General features: G+C 42.3%; 1 protein-coding gene across 7 annotated transcripts in view; it reads right to left on the bottom strand.

Annotated features, from left to right (window-relative positions):
* Nucleotides 1-19,871, bottom strand: part of GREB1L (GREB1 like retinoic acid receptor coactivator) — a 131,307-nt gene that overhangs the window by 4,342 nt on the left and 107,094 nt on the right. For all 7 annotated transcript variants that reach the window (XM_074549382.1, XM_074549401.1, XM_074549415.1 and 4 more), the window contains 14 exons: nucleotides 18,392-18,731; nucleotides 15,283-15,398; nucleotides 14,692-14,936; nucleotides 13,124-13,686; nucleotides 12,575-12,677; nucleotides 9,556-9,711; nucleotides 9,207-9,346; nucleotides 7,304-7,465; nucleotides 6,790-6,994; nucleotides 5,944-6,109; nucleotides 5,013-5,240; nucleotides 3,521-3,662; nucleotides 2,188-2,388; nucleotides 308-446 (listed from right to left, as the gene is read on the bottom strand). In XM_074549382.1, the coding sequence (XP_074405483.1) occupies nucleotides 308-446; nucleotides 2,188-2,388; nucleotides 3,521-3,662; nucleotides 5,013-5,240; nucleotides 5,944-6,109; nucleotides 6,790-6,994; nucleotides 7,304-7,465; nucleotides 9,207-9,346; nucleotides 9,556-9,711; nucleotides 12,575-12,677; nucleotides 13,124-13,686; nucleotides 14,692-14,936; nucleotides 15,283-15,398; nucleotides 18,392-18,731 (2,906 nt within the window). The remainder of the gene's footprint in view (nucleotides 1-307; nucleotides 447-2,187; nucleotides 2,389-3,520; nucleotides 3,663-5,012; nucleotides 5,241-5,943; nucleotides 6,110-6,789; nucleotides 6,995-7,303; nucleotides 7,466-9,206; nucleotides 9,347-9,555; nucleotides 9,712-12,574; nucleotides 12,678-13,123; nucleotides 13,687-14,691; nucleotides 14,937-15,282; nucleotides 15,399-18,391; nucleotides 18,732-19,871) is intronic.

Genomic DNA, 19,871 nt, shown 5'->3' with positions numbered 1-19,871 from the left:
CTCAAGTTGCTGACTGCACAATTCACTGCCTGATTTCCAAAATCCTTGCTGATGTCCCTTTAAAATAACTTAATGAATGTCATTTATCAACGCTTACCTAAGGTTCAATTATCTGCCAACAGGAACAGAAGTTTCACACACCCCTTAAAAACCACTCCATCTATTTCTTTTGAAAACAGTGCCAAAACAAACTGAAAATAATGGTGCTGTTTAATCAGGCTGTTTATTCTTCTGCCTTTCCTTTTCATCCATGCTATTATTAGTTGGAGAGAGGCAGCCAGGATGCCCAGCAGAGAAGTGAGGTTACCTTTGAGAAACCTGAACCGCTTGAGGAGGTCTGCACCAACGAAGGAATCGCAGAGATAGAGCAGAAGTCCACTGAAGAACACCCCTTCACAGTTGACATTGACTGAGTGGGGGCGAGAGCTAATGTAGCAGATGGCCACCTGAAACACAAGGGGGAAGAATGTCTCAGAAATGTCTAAGGATGACTTAAATGGAATGGAATGTAACTTAAGTGATAACAGGCAAGTCAGCTGGTGCTCTGATAAAAATCCAATCCTACAAGATTGCAGTACAGAGCAAATTTTCCAAAGAAGTAACACACAGGAGAAACCTCTAGATTCAAATTTGGTCACCAAGTCTGCAACACGTTATTTCAGGGCTCTCTGTAATTCAGTTTGATTTTTTTTCCCTCTACAAATTACCGGCTTATAATGACTGTATAGATTATACAGGTTATTCTAATAAGGATACATTTATCAAACAAAGTGATTCCATAAGTGGGGGAAATCCTGATGATTGTGGTTCCAAGCACTCTTGTGTCTCAGTGCTGTGATGGCTGTTATATAACAAAGAGTGCCTCCTCTATCTTACCACTGACCTCCATAAAATTTGTCTGAACAAACACCCTTGTTAGACATTGACCATGCTCCAGACCCAGTTCAAGCTGACCATTAGGTTCAAAAATTCTTAACTCCCCACCTACAGACATCTAGAACATATTTGCAAAAATCTAATTTCCTTGAAACCCGGATTCATAAAAAGAGAAACATCAAAGAACGAACACCAGGTTTTGTCAAGAATGGCTTCACTTTTGGGTTTTTGCTTTGTATGAAATATTATTTCAGATAGACACGCCCAATTCCTTTGCAAATCACGGAATTGTTTAGGTTACACTCATTGAGATCCCACTGTTATCATGGGTCCATGAGATCCACGATCACTGACTCCAACTGTTAACCCCTCACTTCCAAGTTTACCACTAAACCATGTTGCCAAATGCCACATCCACACATCTTTTAAATTCCTCCTGGAATGGTGAACCCATCACTACTCTGGGCAGTCTGTTCCAGTGATTGACAAACCTTTCCATGGAAAATTTTTTTCCACTATCCAATCTAAAGCTCCCCTGGCACAACTTGAAGTTGTTCCCCCTTGTCCCATCATTTGTCACCTGGCAGAAGAGGCAGATCCCCAGCTGGCTCCAGCTTCCCTTCAGGTGGTTGTAAAGAGTGATAAGGTCTCTCCTGAGCCTCCTTTTCTCAAGGCCAAACACCCCCAGCCCCCTCAGCTGCTTCTCATCATATTTGTGCTCCAGACCCTTCACCATCTTCACTGCCCTTCTCTGGACACGCTCCAGCACCTCAGTGTTCTTCCTGAACTAAGGGGCCCAAACCTGAATACAGGATTGGAGGTGTGGCCTCCCCAGTGCCCAGTACAAGGGAATGAGCCCATCCTTGGTCCTACTGGCCACACTGTTGCTGGTCCAGGCCAGGATGCCATTGGCCTTTTTGGCCACCTGGGCACACCCTGGCTCATGTTCAGCTGCTGTCAAGCACTGAACAGCACCCCCAGATCCTCTTCCTTTGTGCAGCTTCCCAGCCACTCTTCCCGAAGCCTGTAGCACTGCATGGAGTTGTTGGACCCAAGTGTAGGACCTGGCACAGCCCAGCAGTCACATTAATCCGTCAGAGACCTCTGGTCTCTACCCACACCAGCCAGCTGGAGCTTCACCACCAGCTTCTCCACTGGATTGGTCCTTTACTTCCAGCAGCAGAATCTGTTCGAGACCAAAGTCTTCCAACGTTACCCTTGATGCTGAGGAAGGGCATTTCAACACAACAAAGATATTGAAGTAAAGGTTTGCATTTCCTTGTCCCCATCATCCCTGCAAATCTCTTGTACCTCCAGCCCGATGTTCAGGTAGCAGTCGATGGCCAATACCGGGTTCTTGAAGTTGTGGATGGCCTTGGGGAAGAGTTTGTAGGTTGCATGTTGAAGGAATTTCTCCAGGAGAAACTGAGACGGGGCTGCCAACAATGTGTGCTCACTGTCAGGAGCACAGACATACTGAAGAGGCATTATTGGTGCCACGCTGTCTGAGACCTGCAGTGAGACCAAGGGGAACCCTTTTAACCCACCTGCTCTGTGTATTTGCTCTGCTGGAGTTCCTCTAACTGGGGAAGGGATTGCCATGGACAGAGCAGGAAGAGAGAGATGAGGAACAAAAGGATCAAAACTCCCCATTCGATTTTCACAAAGCACCAAAGCACAGAAATAAATTAATTGCTCATTCTGTGCTTGCTATGTACTTCTGTGGATATCTGCTTGCCTAAAGAAGGGACATAAAATGTGGAGTTCAAACTGCCACAGTGGCCTTCATCCTGCCTTATTGTGGGCATTATATGATATTACATGCTCCTTGTGTGGAGTCACACATAAAAAGTGTTTTCAATGGGGTTTTCTCATAGGCCAGTCTGTTACTACAGATTCCACTGCAACCACAAGAAAAGAAAAATCAGAAAATTATCTTAAAAATACTTAAACCCAAAAATACTTAAACCCAGAGTTTAGTCAGTTAAATTGCGAAGTACAGGAGGTAGCTTTTTAAAAGGAACATGGTGTGGGATGTGTTCAAACCACCAGGAACACAAACTGTAAGGTTCCTAGATCAAAGACAATCCTTTCAAATACATCTCCATAAGCACAGGTGTAACATACTCTGTGTAAAATATAAAATATATTTTTAAAAATTCTTGGATCTCCTGGGGGGATTTCAGAAGGTTGTAGTTTCCAGAGCCTTTCTTCAGCCCTCTTTTTGTTAGGAAGTGCAAGGACTGAAACTCATCTCAAATCAGCAAATGCCAAAAACTTGTAGCTGTGCTAAATTTTTAAAACTGAATCTGGTACAACTTGCTTGTTTTGGATCAGTCTGCAAAATCTTCCTCTATCAGAGATACCATTGAAAAACTACACCAAACTCTTCCCAATCTCAGTCCATATTCTAATAGATTAGGAGGATTTGTTTAGTAATTTATAAATAGCAAAATGTTTCTCGTTTTCTATTTTTGATGCAGCAGCCCTACCATGGATTAAGCCATGAATGTCAGATGTCAAATAAGCGCAAAATAAATCTAACGAACTAAAGACTAAAGAATTAAAGAGTAAAGAACTAAAGAATTCATTATTTCTAGGGAAAACAGGTCCTGATTTTACCACTTAAGTACACCAGACTTACCATGATTTTTGGCTTAACAACAAAGTCCTTTTGTCCTCCAACCTGAATATGTTTCTTCATGACACTGAAGTTGTTGAAGCGGCAGATGAGGAGGCCGCTGCTGTTGGTCCTCAGATTAAAATCCACATCTTCACAGAAGTACCTGGACATAAAACACAAGATCACTAAAGCAGCTGTGTGGCTGCTGTGCACAGCCATTCAGACACCCCCTGCTGAAATGCACCACTGTGGGCTCAGCAGAGATTTTTGGAGATCATCTGATATGATGCCACAAATTTTCTGCAGAGCTCTGAAGACTCATTCCTTCAATGTGCTCCTGGTCAAGGAAAGCAGCTGCTGGTCACCCTAAACCCAAACTAGTCTTCACTTTTCAGCGTGCCTGTGTGCTTCTTCCCCACACCAAATCTGGATTGTACTCATGCTCATCACACACTGGCATCAATCATTTCCTCCCCACCCTTTACTTCTTTTTTTGAAATTATTTTTATGTTTGGGGTTTTTTGTATTACATATTTTGGACTTGGCAGAAGCTCTGCAGTGACCAACCTCCACCTCTGAACAAACCAGTTCCATATGACATATTTCTCCATAAACTGGAATTAGGGGAAAAATATGGCTTTAACAAATACTTGGCTATGGGAAAAAAGCTGCTGGGAAGTAATCCTAGTCCTCCACTATTCATGATGTTGTTCATTTCTATGGGCTGACTCCCACCTCATGATTCAATCTGACAGAGAACGTGAAATTAAGAGCTATGAAAGACACACCAGCTTGCACTGAAAGGCCACAGTTCCTCACTGAAATACACAGCATGCCTGAAAACAGCAGCAGGAGCCTAAGGTGAGAAGACCCAGGGCCATTTATGGCCAGCAGAGACAGGGTTTATTTGGAGCTCACTTGTCTGGGGAGAAGAATTATTGGGTATTTCTTCAATCTGTGATGAGAGCTAGCAATAAAGGCCCATGATATGGGTGCCTTATTGCAAATGCTTTAGGATGGAGTTAGGTGAGTGCAGGGGCGGGGAGGAAGGAAATAGTAGAAATGTTTTCATCTGTTTTTCTTGCAAACTCAAGTGGCAAGAGGGAGGACAGCTATCTCTGAAGGAAATACAAGGAATCCCTCCCTCTAGGCACTCTGGAAACTCCCCATTCTTCCTGTAACTGATGCCATTTTGGCTCCTTTCTTGTACTTTTAGTGTCCCAATTATTTTTTTCTCCGCAAGTTTCTTTTTTCCTCACTTTTTCAGTCCTCTGAAGCCCTTCCTTGCCCTTGATCTGTCTTCCCCAGGTTTTCTTGGCTTATAGCAGTTTTATTTTGATGCCTTACTCATTCAGATGAAACATATATCACGTTGTGTTTTATTTTTGTGATTCTGCACTCATTACCTAAGGTAGGATATTTTTGTTTATCTCAACAGCATTCAGAAACATTGTGACAAGGTTATTATAGAGACAATATGCTATTTTTCCACAGATATATATGTGCTGCCTACCTGTTTAGGTCATATTGCACATTCTGGGTCAGGTCTATGTTGAGCAGTATAAAATCACGCACATGGCACCTGGAGAACGGAGCCTTTGATTTCCTGGTGTTCAGCTTGCTGTTCCATTTCTGAACACCCAGTATTGCATAATGAACAATTTTAGGGGTGGCTTCAATGTGTTGGAGGACACTTTTCAAAGACACATTCTTGCTGAAACTCCCAGGCTCCAGGGACTGGCTGCAAAACATGATCATACACAACATACAAACATATTTTATTATTTTTATATTACATACAATGCAAAGATATACGTGTGTGTATAAAAAGGACCAAAAAATTACATTGATAACTGAGAATGTTTACTCCAGATGCTGTCAAAATATATACATAAATGAAGACTTTCTAGCAACGGGCAAGTAATTTCACCTCATCAGGGCAACCATTCAGAAAATGAGCCTTTCAGCAGAATAAGCTCTTACAGAGCAATTTAGAAAGGGAAAAGAAGTCACCTTACACATAATTTCTGGAATGCTATTTTCTCTGTACTGGACAGTGTAAGCACTGAGAAGGTCAAGAGCTTAATGCCTTCTAAGTTCCCCAAATAAACTGTTTGCTCTGAGAAACAGAAATTGAATCAAAAGAAAGTAACATATTGAAAAATCCCTCAAACAGTGGCTAGAAAGAAGAGTGGCTCTAGGCAAAGAACAAACACAAGCAGACATCTGTTGGAGGTACTGACACAGATGTAAGGGCACAGCCATGTGGAAGTGTTCAACAGCAGGTGTTGAACTGAATGCTGGTGGCCAACAAGACCAACATTCGGCCGTCCTACTGCTCTGATGCTGGCATCCCTGCCAGATGTTGGATATGAGCCTTGGTCACAGATGTGCTACTGGCAGTGCTGGATCAGTGCAAGGAGCCAGCATGGGTGGGCACCAACCTGGACTGCTCGTGGGGGCTGTGCATGTTCCACAGGACGCAGGAGTCGTCCATGACCACGATGAAGGGCCACACGCACTGGCGCTTCACTCCCAGCTCCTCCAAGCGGTTTCGCTCCAGTTCCAGGTTGTGGTAGGAAAGTTCCTTAATAAGAAACCTGGCAGCACCTGAGGAAATACCATAAAGAAGATGTACAGACATCTGCATTAGATTTTATCACTCTTTCCAGAGAAAGGCAACACAAACATCTGCAGTCATTACCCTTTCTGAACTTAGTGCTCATATCACCTTAGTTTGAAAAGAAATCTGTATGTCCTTTTTCAGTGTGATTAAATCTAAAAGGCAGATTCCAAGAAGATTGGATGCTTTAAGACACTCTGCAGAACACAATTCTCTGGACATTAATGAAGTAACTTGAACCAAGAAGGGGCTAAGATTCTAAAACTGAAGCTATGTAAAACTTCTTGCAGAATAAACTCAGCATCCATGAAAACAAATTCCAAAGTTCAAGCCCCCAGTGTTCAGCTACAGTTAATATTTACTTTCTGCTAACAAAAACATTGCAATTTGAATATGTGTAAAACATCTAGAATTTACACAGCAGGGTTGAGTAAAATGAGTGAATAAGGCCCATAAAACATCAGACTTTAAGCTGAGGAGGCAGTGATCCATGCAAACATACATTCCGTGCCCCTGACAGCAGTTCTTCCACATTTTTGCACAGACATTGCTGCTGTTATCACAGCAGGTATGTGAGGAGCTGCTGCATTTCCTGCAACAGCATGATCCACATTGTCCAACACAGATTTTGGTACCCTCACAGCAATGCACTGATGGTGTCTCTTACCAACTCCAGCGTTGTTGAACATGCCTGGCAGGACAAGCATGATGTGGTTGGGCCAGTATTTTCGGTAAAGTGGCATTTCATACTCCTTGACTACCAGGAGGTGCAGGTGGCTGATGCCTTCCATGGCATGGTAGAGGTTCAAGAGTCCATGCTCATGACGCCCACTCGATGGGGTGAAGATAGGACTCTTGACTGCATTCAAATTCTGCTGGAACACAAGGTATTTTGGCAACATTAGGGTGAAAGCAGGTTATTCCTGGTAGGGACTTCCATTTGTTTACTTTTTATACCAGATTTTAACATCACTGATTATTGCAACACATATGAACTGGACACAAGGAACAGAAAAACAGGATGTCTGCCGTCAAAAAACCCATTCTAAGGACAGTCAGGAAAGATTTACACAAAGGACTTTAAAACAAAAAGACAACAGAAAAACCTCCCCACATTAATCTGCATATGTATTGCAAGCTGCCTGCGTGCAGCAGATGGGTGAGAGCAGCACAGAACGCACCTTGTCAGAAACGAGTGGGAGTCGCATGCTTTCGAGATGCTTTCCCTGTTTGCTGAAGACAAAATGGTTCTCTTTGGACTTGGGGATTATAAAATGCAGCTGAACCTCTTCTCCCAGCATTGAGGATGAAAACGTGAATGCATGCAGAGTGGAGTCAGACACCTGAAGACAAATAAGCAGCAAAAAGAGGTTTCCAAGCAGGTAACACATAAGGAGTATGTAAGGAGGAGGAGTTCTTTCAGTCACAGTACTGGAAGCCATCAGAGAAGAACATCCAAACCACTCTTTCAGTAATAATTTTTCTCACAATAAGGTACATTATTGAGGCCTTGCTATTAAAGGAATCAGCTTTCTGTACCAGTAATGGTCTTTGGCCAAGCTGGACTCTTCTGAAGTTCCTTTCAGCTAGGAATTATTTCTCATTATTTACAAAGAGAAGTCAAATATACACATACATACACAGACACCCACACACACACATGCATACATACTAGGAGAAAAATGTCCACATCAATTTACTTAGAGGATTCAAAGAGCAGTGCAGTATGTGGGGGTGCCTCCACAGCAGCATGCACTGTCATTCAGACACCTCAGCAGGAGCATCCTGTATTGGTGTCAGTACAGTATTTATCCCGTGGCAATACTCTCCTAAGTAGTAGTGTGACCAAAGCAGACCACACCATTAACAAGGCTATGAAGGATTTGGGTGAGTTTAAGTTTGCCCAGCACTTCACTGAACCATGTAAGTGTATACAAATGCCTACACAGCTGATAGATGTCATCCTACAAAAGCATCTGTCTTACTACAAAGTCAAATCACTTACTCTTACCAACAAGCTTCCCATAATCTTTTGCTAAAAATTGAAATAATCAGCCTAAGATGGAAAATGCAAGTGACTTTATTTAGGTTTTGTTAAAGCATTTAAGAATCCCTCTCTCTTCATAATGTTTGCTATCCAGTGACTCCCCTCTGAAAGTGTAATTTTCCTGAGCTCAATTATCTTAATTCTATATACACAGCTCACACTGGCACATAGAAGTAGATGTTTATATTTATTAGTACTAGTTATGTTTAACCACATGCACAAAGATAAGTGGAGGGAACAACAGATGTCCTTGGGGAGGATTTGCTTCTCTCAACGGACTTAATGAAGCATGAGGTTTAGATCAGACCTGCTGGTGCTGCTCTGAGGGAACTGGCATTGTGCACTGCCAGGTCAGGGTGTCTACACTGCCACATCTTAATAGCAAGCTTCTGGAAAACATTAGCGAGCAAGGAATGAATGAATGGAGATAAGAAACTTCCAGGTAAATTCTGCTGGTGGTTAAGAAATAATGTGTCAGCTATTAACCAGGAATAATCTTACTTGCCAGTCTTCTGTGAGCATAACTGTTTGATTTAGAAATGAAAGGATTTTTTAACTAAACAGATTAAAATGTTAATTTCTGTCCAGTGACTCATAAGCTACTGCTGAGAAGGATGCACAGTTACATACAAAGAAAGGAAGAAGGAGGTCTTGCCATCTCCCATCACAGGTGTGGATGGCTGGCATTTAGGTTAGACAAGCATTTCCCTTAATTTTTACAGTCTTCTCCCGTGAGACACTGCAAACCCTCTGGGCATGCTGAATAATGCTTTGGCTTCAGAAAACTAATCACAATATTCACCCTTTGCCAGAGGCAGCTGCAGAGGAAAACTGCTCATGCAGAACGTGGCAGACACAGTTGATGCTCCTGGGTCTGTAGCTCAATATCTCCCCTGAGAATGGAAGAATTAAACAATTCCATCTGAGGCAAAGTGGTTGACTGGAAAGCATGAGTCCTGAGATGAGAGCAGTATGCCTGGAGAGACCACAATAGAAAACCAAGGATGCAGTTTTTACCTTTAGACCTTGACACCAACCTGTGCAGCAGGATTAATGTCCATGTACTGATGGCACTGCTCACAGTGATGGAAGGTGTTGTAAGCTGCATATTTAGTCAGCATCATGGACACGGTCTCCCTTTTCTTAGGTTCTTCTGATTTTGTTTCTTTGTTTGCTTCTGTGCACAAAGAAAAGAAGTAACAAAAATTTTAGGAGCATTAAAAAACAGAGATTGTGATCCTGGTAAAAAATGTAAAGAATACATAAATGTATTTTTTCCATTTCATTTTGGAGATTAAAGGTTCTTGTGAACTTGTGTTCAAATGAACCAATAAACACTGAATCTCTGTAGGAAAGTATTCCTTAAAAAGTCTACATTTTACTTACCTTGTTTCACTCTTGAGAGTTGCTCTGTGTACACAGGACTTATATTTCTGTACTTAGGGTCATGTACACTCAGGTCGAAAGATATTTTGCTGAAGATCTCAATGTCTGGCCAGTGGTCATTGCTAGACTGAGTAACTTCACTGTTTTCTGTATGATCTGCAACAACACACTTCAGGTAAGCAGAATCAGATACCCACCAAATGATGCTTATATGGTGGTTGCTGTTCACAGTTGCATTGGAACTCACACAGGCAAACATACACAGAGAGCAACATCTCTGAACATCATAAACACTACCAGTGAAATTACAATCCACACAAAGCCATTTCTTTGAAATGGCAATTTCTTAGAAACTGTGTGCAGGAGAAGAAGCTTCCTAGGTATCTTTCATGCTGCTGAGGTATAATTCACTGTGGTTTAAGCTTAAAATGCTCAGATGAATGGTCCTATTTGTGCAGAAGGCACAGGTGTAGTAGTTTTGAGCCCCTCTGTGACAGACTGAAGAGCACTGGGTAAATGAGAAGCAAAAGTATCCAAAGGCAGAAGGATGAAACCCAGGAAAGAGAGGCTGTATATATTTATGAACTAGTAGCTGGTGATAAAGGCAGTAGAAGAATCGCTCCTATTACAGAATAGGATGTGGCCAGGAAGGATCAAATGAAACTCTTCTGTACTGATCCAACAGAGGTAAGTCTAAAGCGGAAAATCAAGTTTAAGCAATGGGAATGGTAGAAAACACTGGCCTAAGAAAACAGCTTTGGAATGCAGCTTGAACATGAGTCAATTCAGATTAAAATGAGATGGAAGAACACTTGAAAATAGGTTTGTAACTGAGGTTACTGATTTTAGAAAAGTGAATTCAGGAGAAATGAAGGTCAGGTCTATAGACAAGCACAGGCTCACCATACCCTGATGCAAGAGGAGAGACAGTAATCTAAAGAGCTCTGAGTCCATTACTTTGACCTGGGTAATATTTAAAATTTGGACAGGGTGAAGGAAGTAATTAAAGATGTTGAATTAAATGAAAAATGTGGTAAAATGAATATAGGTTGACTAAATAAATCCTGTGTTACTTTCATTATATGGCTATGAAATACCTATTTCTCTGAACAAAGGAAATGCAATGAATCTTATCCTTCTGGACTCAAGTACTTGGCATGATACTATAGGACAAATTATTAATGCAGCTGAAGAAAATGGAGAATGGTCTGTACATTGAAAGAGTTGACTAAATAAATAGAAGATGGCAGCATAAAACATTGTAAGGCAGGTGCGATTACCAGTGAAGTTAAAAGGTCAGTAGAGGGGCACACTGATTAGTATTTTCACTATTCTCACCATTTTAAACAAAAAATTGGTTTAAGTTTGCTGGTGGCACACTCCTAAGAGTCACTGTCAACATGGAAAAGGAATTTCTGGACAGAATTCAATGGCCTCAACAACTGTAACAACAAAAACTTGGTGATATTTAACAGAAAAAATGTGAGTCATATGTACATTGAAGGATTAATAACAAGCATTTCTGCAGCAGGCTGGGAGCACCTTGGTTGGAAATGACAGAGTTGCTGAGAAACCCTGGAGCACCAGCTAAGCATCAATGCCACTGAAAAGGGAGAATGGAAAAGACCGTTCACGGGTTTCATCAATCATGGGGCTTTCAGTGGAGGCAGGGAAACACATGAGCTGTTGTAGGCTGGGCTGGTTAAACATTCAGTTCTGCTCACCCATACACCAGAAGGATAAATTGAAAATAGATGTGCAGGCCAGAGTACCAAACTGATAAGGAGAATATAGAGCCTGTCACTTGTGAGAACCCTGTAAGAAGATCCAGACTACCTAGATGAATGCTGAAGGGAAGGTAAGATAGTTGCCTGACCACTCCAAAGAAACAAACCTCAAAGAAGAGAAAAAGTATTTTAATTTAAATTATTATGTTTATACATAATATCCTAAACAGAATGTGTATAAATGGGACAGAAACATATTTGGAGTGGAGAATAAAGTAGTATTAAAAATAATGAGAACACAAGGGCTCTGGAGAAGCATTCCAACAGAAGTAGTGGGAGCAAAAAAGCCGCAACCAAAAACCCAACCAACCCCAAACTGCTCTTCTGCTGGAGTTCCATGCATTCCTGGCAGGGGTGTGACACATTGCCATGATCTCAACAGGCCTGTCAGCATGGTGCAGAACATCTCCTGCATTTTGGTATTTCATCCTAAGTTTCTGAGGTATTTTAGTTCAAATAACAAGGGAATAACTGCCCCCAAAACTCAAAATCAAAGGAAAATATATTTTTCTCTTTTCTCTTTTTCCTTTTTTGCATTAATAACACTGTAGAACAGAAATATTAGTCTTTTCAAAGGTCCAACAGCAACTACATTTTCAGAATGCCAGTCTAATGATCATAAGAATTATGTACCAGAACACCATGAAGAGGACTAATTTTTAAAAGGTTTTGCTTTTCTCAAGACAAAGTCCTGCCATGGCAGTTAATGGATCTGTGAGATCTGACAAATGAGCACAAATCCAAAGAGGATCCCATTACCCTTTATCCTTAGCATAAAACCTGCAAACTGCAGACAGGGGACAATCTTACTGAAAAAGGATACATAACTTCTAAATAAATATAAGTAATAGTTAGGTTTCAGCCAGGAACAAAATGTTCTTAAATGTCCTGTCTACTTAAAAGCAGACAGCACTTAAAAACCTGCAAGGAGAGAGAACATGGGCAGATGTTGCCCATTTACAGCTTTGTGCTCACTTTTGTTTGAGTTCTACACAGATGTATAAGCCTAAAATACATTTAATAATTCTCAGATAAGCCCATTATAAAGTCCACTTTTTTATCAACGTATACTGAAAAATATGCAGATACCTAGAGTCTAGTTACACACTAATGGAGAGGACATGTAGTAGGTGTAATTCATAGACTTTTAGTGAGCTTAAAAACTTCCTTGCTGACTAATACACAAGTAGGCTCTTTATGAGACATCTTAAGAATACCTACTAAATACTTACTGGCATTAATCTCTTCTTCATCATACACATCTACTTCCAGCAACCGGATCAGCATGCGGAAGAGAATCCTTAGGAACTGCAAGTATGAACCAGTCTTTCCAACCTGAGCCAGAGATGGAAAAAAGTCTAAATGCCAACCCAAAGTTCTACAGTGGAAGTTCGGTAAATTTCAGATAAATGCCTCTGGGCTTACTCCAGAGCTCTGTGTTCAGCTCTGCCTGAAAATACTGCAAGATGTAATGTTGCCCACTATACTGAAAACACTTCTACTAAATTGGTCTCTGAGCACAACCTGGTCACAGTCTGTGTCACTTTGGTATGCAGGGAGATCAGCAGTGATAATTGCTTCTCTCCTGATGACAATGTTATGCCCAGTGCCACCCACACGTGTTTCACTTCGGCTAAAACATGACATAAAGCATGACCCTTCCTCTCCTTACCCCTTTCAGCATGGACTTAGCCTTAAAATTTGACTTTGATTTTTGACCTCAGAACACATCACTGCAAACTTGGCCCCCTCAGAATGCTGGAAAGGCAGGAGGAACTTACTTGTGGTGGCCCTGTCAGAAGCAGCCTCCGGGGGTGGAAAGTCCTGGTGCCAGACGCCTCGGCCTGATTGCTGAAGTCCGCGTGGTGTTGCCGGGCTGTCGTCCACTGCCTGTAGTACAGGGACTGCTCCTCACTGCTCATGTCCTTGTGCAGAAGAGGCCTCAGGGAGCTCAGCCAAGACACGTCAGCGTGAGGTAGGAGGGAAGAGGAGGAAGGCAAGTTCCCATTTTTCTGCGAGCTCAGGAGGCAGTAGGCGGCTTTGGACAGGATGACGATGCGCGGCAGCGCCACACGGAGGGCCTTGCTGTCCTTGGCTGACTGGGCAGGCCACTGGAAGGTCTGGGAGACTGAAGACAGAGAGGAGAGCTTGGGAGTGGTGCTGCTGGCCATCTGGTTACCCAGCGAGTCACACTCCTGCTTCAGGGTCTCTCTGGCTGTAAAGCTGGAGTAAGCTCCCTCGTCTACTGAGCTGTGTGCCACAGCCTGGAAGTTCAGGGATGGCGCCTGCTTCTGAGACTTGTCTGCGGCACTCGAGGAGCTCACACCGTTGTCAGCCAGGGAGCCTGGGAAAACAAAGAGCAGGCAATGAAAAGTTACTGACTGATGAAAGAAGTCCATTAATTCATTTGATCTATGTAACAATCCTAATGCACAAACACTTCTGTTCAGTGAATGCTGCTGTGGCTTACGTCAGTGTTTCACCATGTAAGAAGAAATAATTTACATCTGTCTGTCCCTTTGGCTGGAGAGGCAAATGCCCTGCTGCAACAGGGGTCAGACTCCAAGTGCTCAGTCCTAATCTCTGTATGCTAGCTATCATTTCCCATCTAGGATTTGGAATTTGATAATACAACGTTGTGAAAGTCAAGTTTAACAAACCACTGTATACACAGATCAATTGCATCTTCCTTTCTATGAAGAACAGAGCATTTATTTAACTGCAACTTGGACATGAGCTGGGCTATGTCCCTCCTCCCTACCTGTCAGGTTTAGTTAGTGTATGGGAAGACCTGGTGCATAGCAAAGACCCAGTTCAGCTGTCTTCATGCCTCAGACTCATAGGGAAATAAAGGGAAGGAACCAGAAGTGTCTGCAGAAGGCAAAGAAGGGAAGGCTTGGTGGGAGGTGATGCCTGAAGAGGTAGGACAAGATCCAAACATTCTGTTGGTCTTGGCAAGGAGGCAGATATCCATCCTCATCCATAGGTATTCCCAGAGTTACACAGCATTTTTCTATTCCTAGAATTTTATACTAGCCCTTTTTGGTCTGATTTTTAAGATCTTTTCAGGATCCAAGCCAGCAACAAATGTGAAATGAAAGTTTAAAAATCAAAATCACAAAGGACGCTAAGCTATGACACACCATTCCTTCCATGGAAACACCGTCTCCTTTTAGCAGTAGACAGGAAAATTGCTCAGTGTGAAGAATCTGCAACTAACATTTCATTGTTTAGCCTGCAGCTGAATCCAGCTAAGCAACCCACATTTGAGAAAACATCTCACTGCATCCAGATTCCAGTGGCTAAGGAATAAAGACTTGTTTTCCAGACCATCAGCAGGATAACTGACCTGAGGTTCCAGTGACAGCACTGCTGTTGCTCTGGGGCCGGTCCAAGTCTATCAGCAGCTCATCAGAGTCATTCTCACTGCCATTTGCCTTCTCCTGCTCCTTCTCACTGAGGTCAAGAGCTACAACAGGCCCTCGAATTGCCTCCTTGGAGACGTAGCAGCATGCCAGGCCCACCTCTTGCTCTAACGCAGTGCGAGTTAAGTAGCTGGAGTCAATCAGTCGAAGGTCACAGTATTTCAACGACCTAGGAAAGCCAACTCAAATGAAAAAAGAAGTTTTGTTTTCTCTGACTTTGAAGAATACTCCCTATCTTTAATTAGTTACTAAATACTCATTAACAATTTTATTAGCCCATATATATAAAATTCTTTTTAAATATTCAGCACATAAGGTATGCTCCTTCATACTTTGCACAGACATTTACTGACCCACACATGACTTTTCACAAACTGCACTTTCCAAAGCTTTAAACAGTTTTAACTGAAGTCTACAAAAAACACTCCTTTTGCGAAAAGACAGCTAGATGGTATCAAATCCAACTTATCTAAAGATGTTAGAGAGCAACCACATTGAAAGAATAATAACAGCACCTGGGAAAAGTCTCTCCCAGGGGGTCTTTGCCAGTGAGAATAACAATGCAAGGTAGACCTTCCAGATCCTGATAGGTGCGAGGAATCCAGTCATCCTGCTCATTGCCCCTCCAAGCCTGTGAACAGAGAATATTCCAGTCACACCTAAATGACATCTTCTAAATCTTCAGCTTTTTCCTTTAGCTCCTGCTTTTGCTTTGAATACAGGGCTTGCTTACTCAAGGGCCAACAGGAAGGAGACCTTGGGTGCAGGCATGCATTTGTTTTCTGGTAGCCAACTGTTAGCCAAGCATTAAATGCAAAGAAAAACAGGTGCATAGCATACGTTATTCAGTGCTGGAAATATTCACCAGGTGTGGCATTAGTGTGGGCTGTCAGAGAAAAAAGTCATTGATGCCTTCAGTGTGCACAGATAGAAGACATTAATGTAAAGCTAAAGTAAGACTTTGAAGTGGAGTATGAAAATGGGACAATGAACCTTGTTTAATTATTTTATACAATGAAAGATAACGTGACAGAAACACATTTCACCTTTCCCTGGAGGTAATCCCCCCTAAAAGAACTCCTTACCCACAGTCTATCAAGGCCTGAGACCGCAAAACTGCACAATTTTCCCCTAGCACTGGAAAGGTTGGTAGCATCAGTCTCATGTCCTTATACCTTACAATTCCCCTGGTTCAGCAGAGCTTACTGAAAAAATTTATTTCTCCAATTAACTAGCAGTATCCAATAACTTGGGAAAGCAGCCTTGGCAGCAGAGAATTTCTGGCTCAAAAGGGTTAGTCCAGCTGTGTGTTCTTCTGCCTCTCCACAGAACAAAGTTTCTGTGAAAGTGCATGACTGGAAAGTAAGATAGGGGAAGACAATTTTTCTTTTGATTTTCCTTGATTTTCTTTTTGTTAGCTTAAGGACCTAAAAATAATGAGTGCCTAGTGCTTTGAGATGTAAACTTGCATCCAGAACAGATATTTCTTGACCATCTTTCTCAGGAAGGTCAGAGAGGTTCAACCCTCAGAGCACCTCACCTCTGAATGTCTCCCAAACAGTTTGATTCTGGTTACACTTAAAGGGCATGCCATGACAGCATCCCTGTCAGTGAAATAGTTATTTAAATTGTCTTCCATCTCTTGTTTCATTCTGTAGCTCTGACTCCTTGATGGAGATTAATGACCTGTCTGGCTGGTCTGGCTGACCAGCAGGCTTGTCTGACAGAACAATGCAGCCACCAGCACTGCAGAGACAGCTGCTCACCCTCCCTGCCCTGCTGTGGCATCACACACCCTGCTCATGCCATCAGAAGGAGGGGCTAAGTTAAGTCACACTTTTCAGCTGGGTTCACTAACACCTGTAAAGTTTCCTTCCCTGCTTCTGAAAATGGTCATGATGAGGTCTCGTCCTCCTGCAGCCAAAACTATTTATTGGTGGGACCACATTTTGAGCCTCAGCACTCAGTAGCCTCATATTGCTCTCTCCCCATGCACACATCAAAAAAAGGGCTGGGATGCTCATAGTGAAAGCTCTCCACTAGCTCTAGTCCTGTAGTTTCAGTACTCCACCTAATGTCAGAACAAATGCCCAGCAGCATAGAGACTAAATCAAATTTGTCTCCAATAACCTAGGCTGATGAATTTTGTAATAGGAATCAGCTCCTCAAACATGCTCACACCATGTCTTGTGTTATCCCAGGCGCCAGAAATCTTGTGTTATCCCAGGCACCAGACCAGCAGGTATGGTAGCGCAGCACCAGCCTCACAGGTGACCTTTGTTATTCTGAGATATTACTGGCACACCCCACCTAAAAAGACATTACAGGCTTAAATTTGGGAAACTGAATTCCTCTCCTTAACTCCCTTCATATGCATGGTTCAGATTTGAGGGCTTTTCTTCTACTAAACTGCAAGAAAAGAAGAAAGAATCCTGCAGCTCTGTTCAGTCCAAAAACATGTGTTATGTTTTGGAGAGAGGAATAAGAAGAATTATTTAGAGGTTTTTCACTCTCTACCTGACATAATTCCTCTATTCCAGACCAATGTCTACATGGATATCCACCTGCAACAGCTCCACAGCTGAGGCCTCACAGGCTGCTTCAGCAGTGTGTAAGGGCTGCAACTCATTATGGCAAAGCACGGTTAAGAAGCCCTCACAGGATTCAACCCAGAATTATTTAAGAGTGGGATTCACGCCTATCCAAAAAAACCCACCAGCACAGAGCAGTTAATCTTACATGTCATTGTCTCATTTATGACTACATTCTTCCCTCTCCTGCTGCACATAAAGTTTGAGAAGCAGGAGTCATTGCTTCTTTAAAGGACATTTTATCTGCTTTTGGCAGTAAGCAAGCTCTCTCAGACAGGCTTACAAAATTCCTTCCTCTTTTCTGTGGTTTTCATTTCTCTTTTCCGTGGTTTTGAATACACTGTATAACTCATAGTAGAAGCAGAAAATTAGGCTCTCTGTGAGCAAAGATCAGGACAGATAACCAGTACTACTTTCAGGCTGATACCTAAGGCAGACAACCCATCTCCTCTTTGTTTAATGTAGTGAGGTCAATACATAAAGTGGGTTTGGCTACTTGAACCATGCTCTTGTAAATCCATGCAAAATTTTAGGCAGGTGCAGATATGCTAGGCATATATGCATGTAGCCTCTTCAGGCTTTCAGCATGCAGGGGTTGAGGAAAGAAATCTGTGACAAACAGCATACTTTACCAGTTATCAGAAGGGCAGAAGATGGATGAACAGAGCAGACAACAGATACACTAGACAGACAGATAAGTTGGTGGAAATAATTAGTTTGCCTACAGAGTTCTGAGCTCTGCTTTTAGAGATGAACCCTATCTGATGCATGCTGTTATTCAACTTTAAGAAGTGAAATAACAGCTGGTGTTTGATTTCATGGACCAGTAACAATTCAGGTTTGCTCCAAGTCTCTCTACCTTTTATGCTCAAAGTACAGAAATGCATTCCAAGTGACAGATACAGTACACCTGCCCTTTCCCTATAGAATAATTCACCTATAAACACGTGGGACTAAGCACAAAACAGGTACAACAGCCAGATCACTACAGTGAGCACACAAACAAACAACCAAATATTCAGCTCCTGCTGACCTTGAGCCGTGTGACGAAGTGTTTGGCCACAGTGAGCTCCGAGGCAGGGTTCCCCAGGAGGATCTCGAAGCGATACTGCAGCCCCAGCTTGTCCCTGACTTCCTGCAGCCGCTCCTTGGCCAGCATGGCCAGCTGCACCGATGGCACCCGAATGACCAGCATGTGGCCACAGCCGTTCTTGTCCTTTCCTGGACTTGTGATGAGGTCGTCCATGATGCTGAGTGTCTCAGGTGTGCTGTGGTCCCTCAGAGAGGCCATGGTGGTCAGGGCCATCAGAGCTTGGGAATACTGCTGGATGAGCAGGTAGCAGCGGATCACCATGCTGTGCAGCCTCGGGTACCTTGGGGGCGACACGGTTCTGCATTAGCACAGCCAAAATCACAGCACTGTCTGAAAATCAGCCAAAATGCAGGACTGCATAGTGGAGAAGTGACTATTTTTCCCAGTAGTGCTCAAAGAATGAAGTCTTCCATTTTCATGGACAAAAGTTTTCAACAAAAATTCTCTGCATTTGGCCCAAGTCCTAAGCTCAAGTAACAGGAATTATAAACTTCTGTTACCCTCATCTAGTCCAAAATTTTAGCTAAAGATCTTTGGCTTGATGGAGATAAGGAACACCTCATATCCAATTTACTCCCAGAACACATGCTTATAATTGCTTTGCTTTCCACAAGCTTTTTCTTCTATGAACTTGAGGATCATCATGACTTCAAGTGGTTTGTGGGAGAAGTACTTCATCATTTCACAACTCTCAATCTCTCATCAGAAAATTGGATGTACCAATAGGAATTGCTGGCTCTGAGCCAAATCTGAACTCCCATTTTGCCTTTTAACTTACATAGCCAACATCTTTGCTTTCATTACAGCTACATGCAGTGACAACAAATATGAAGTAAAATTTTAAGAGAAAGAAAATTAAAACCTACTAAAGCAAAAAAAATCCACTCAATTTCTAGACATTTCCCATGAGCTCACTTGCCACCATAATACAGAAAAACACTACACTACTACACCTTGGGTGCTGGTCTTGTGTCACAATAGTCTGAATAACTAAAATAACTAGATGTTCCAAATTTCTCTGGTCTAACAGATAATCTAATCTAATAGATACTATGATATCCATTTAGAGAAAGTTTTCGGTTTGTGTTTAGCTACAGTAGTTTGTTCTGGGTACCATAAGCCAGTCATTAAACCAGTCAGTTTTTAAAATACTTTTTACTCTTCCTGCCATAAAAGTGCACTTCTGCTACTACAAATGGAGCCTTTCTTATAATACAAGAATGTATGCAATATTTTCAGCTTGTAAGGTTGAATGGCTCATCCACCCAGACAGAGTAGCCCAGTTTCTTGAAAACAGAGCCTAAACTGATAAACTGTCACACAAAAACATATCCTGGCACCAAGGTAGAGAGGTTCACCCACCATCAATTTCTAGTATTATCCTCATCTCGTATGATTATTTGCACATACATAAATCCTC

The sequence above is a fragment of the Zonotrichia albicollis genome, chromosome 1 (assembly GCF_047830755.1).
Source record: "Zonotrichia albicollis isolate bZonAlb1 chromosome 1, bZonAlb1.hap1, whole genome shotgun sequence".
Taxonomy (NCBI): domain Eukaryota; kingdom Metazoa; phylum Chordata; class Aves; order Passeriformes; family Passerellidae; genus Zonotrichia; species Zonotrichia albicollis.
Note: the sequence above shows the minus strand (reverse complement) of the source record. Positions and strands in the feature narration are given on the sequence as shown.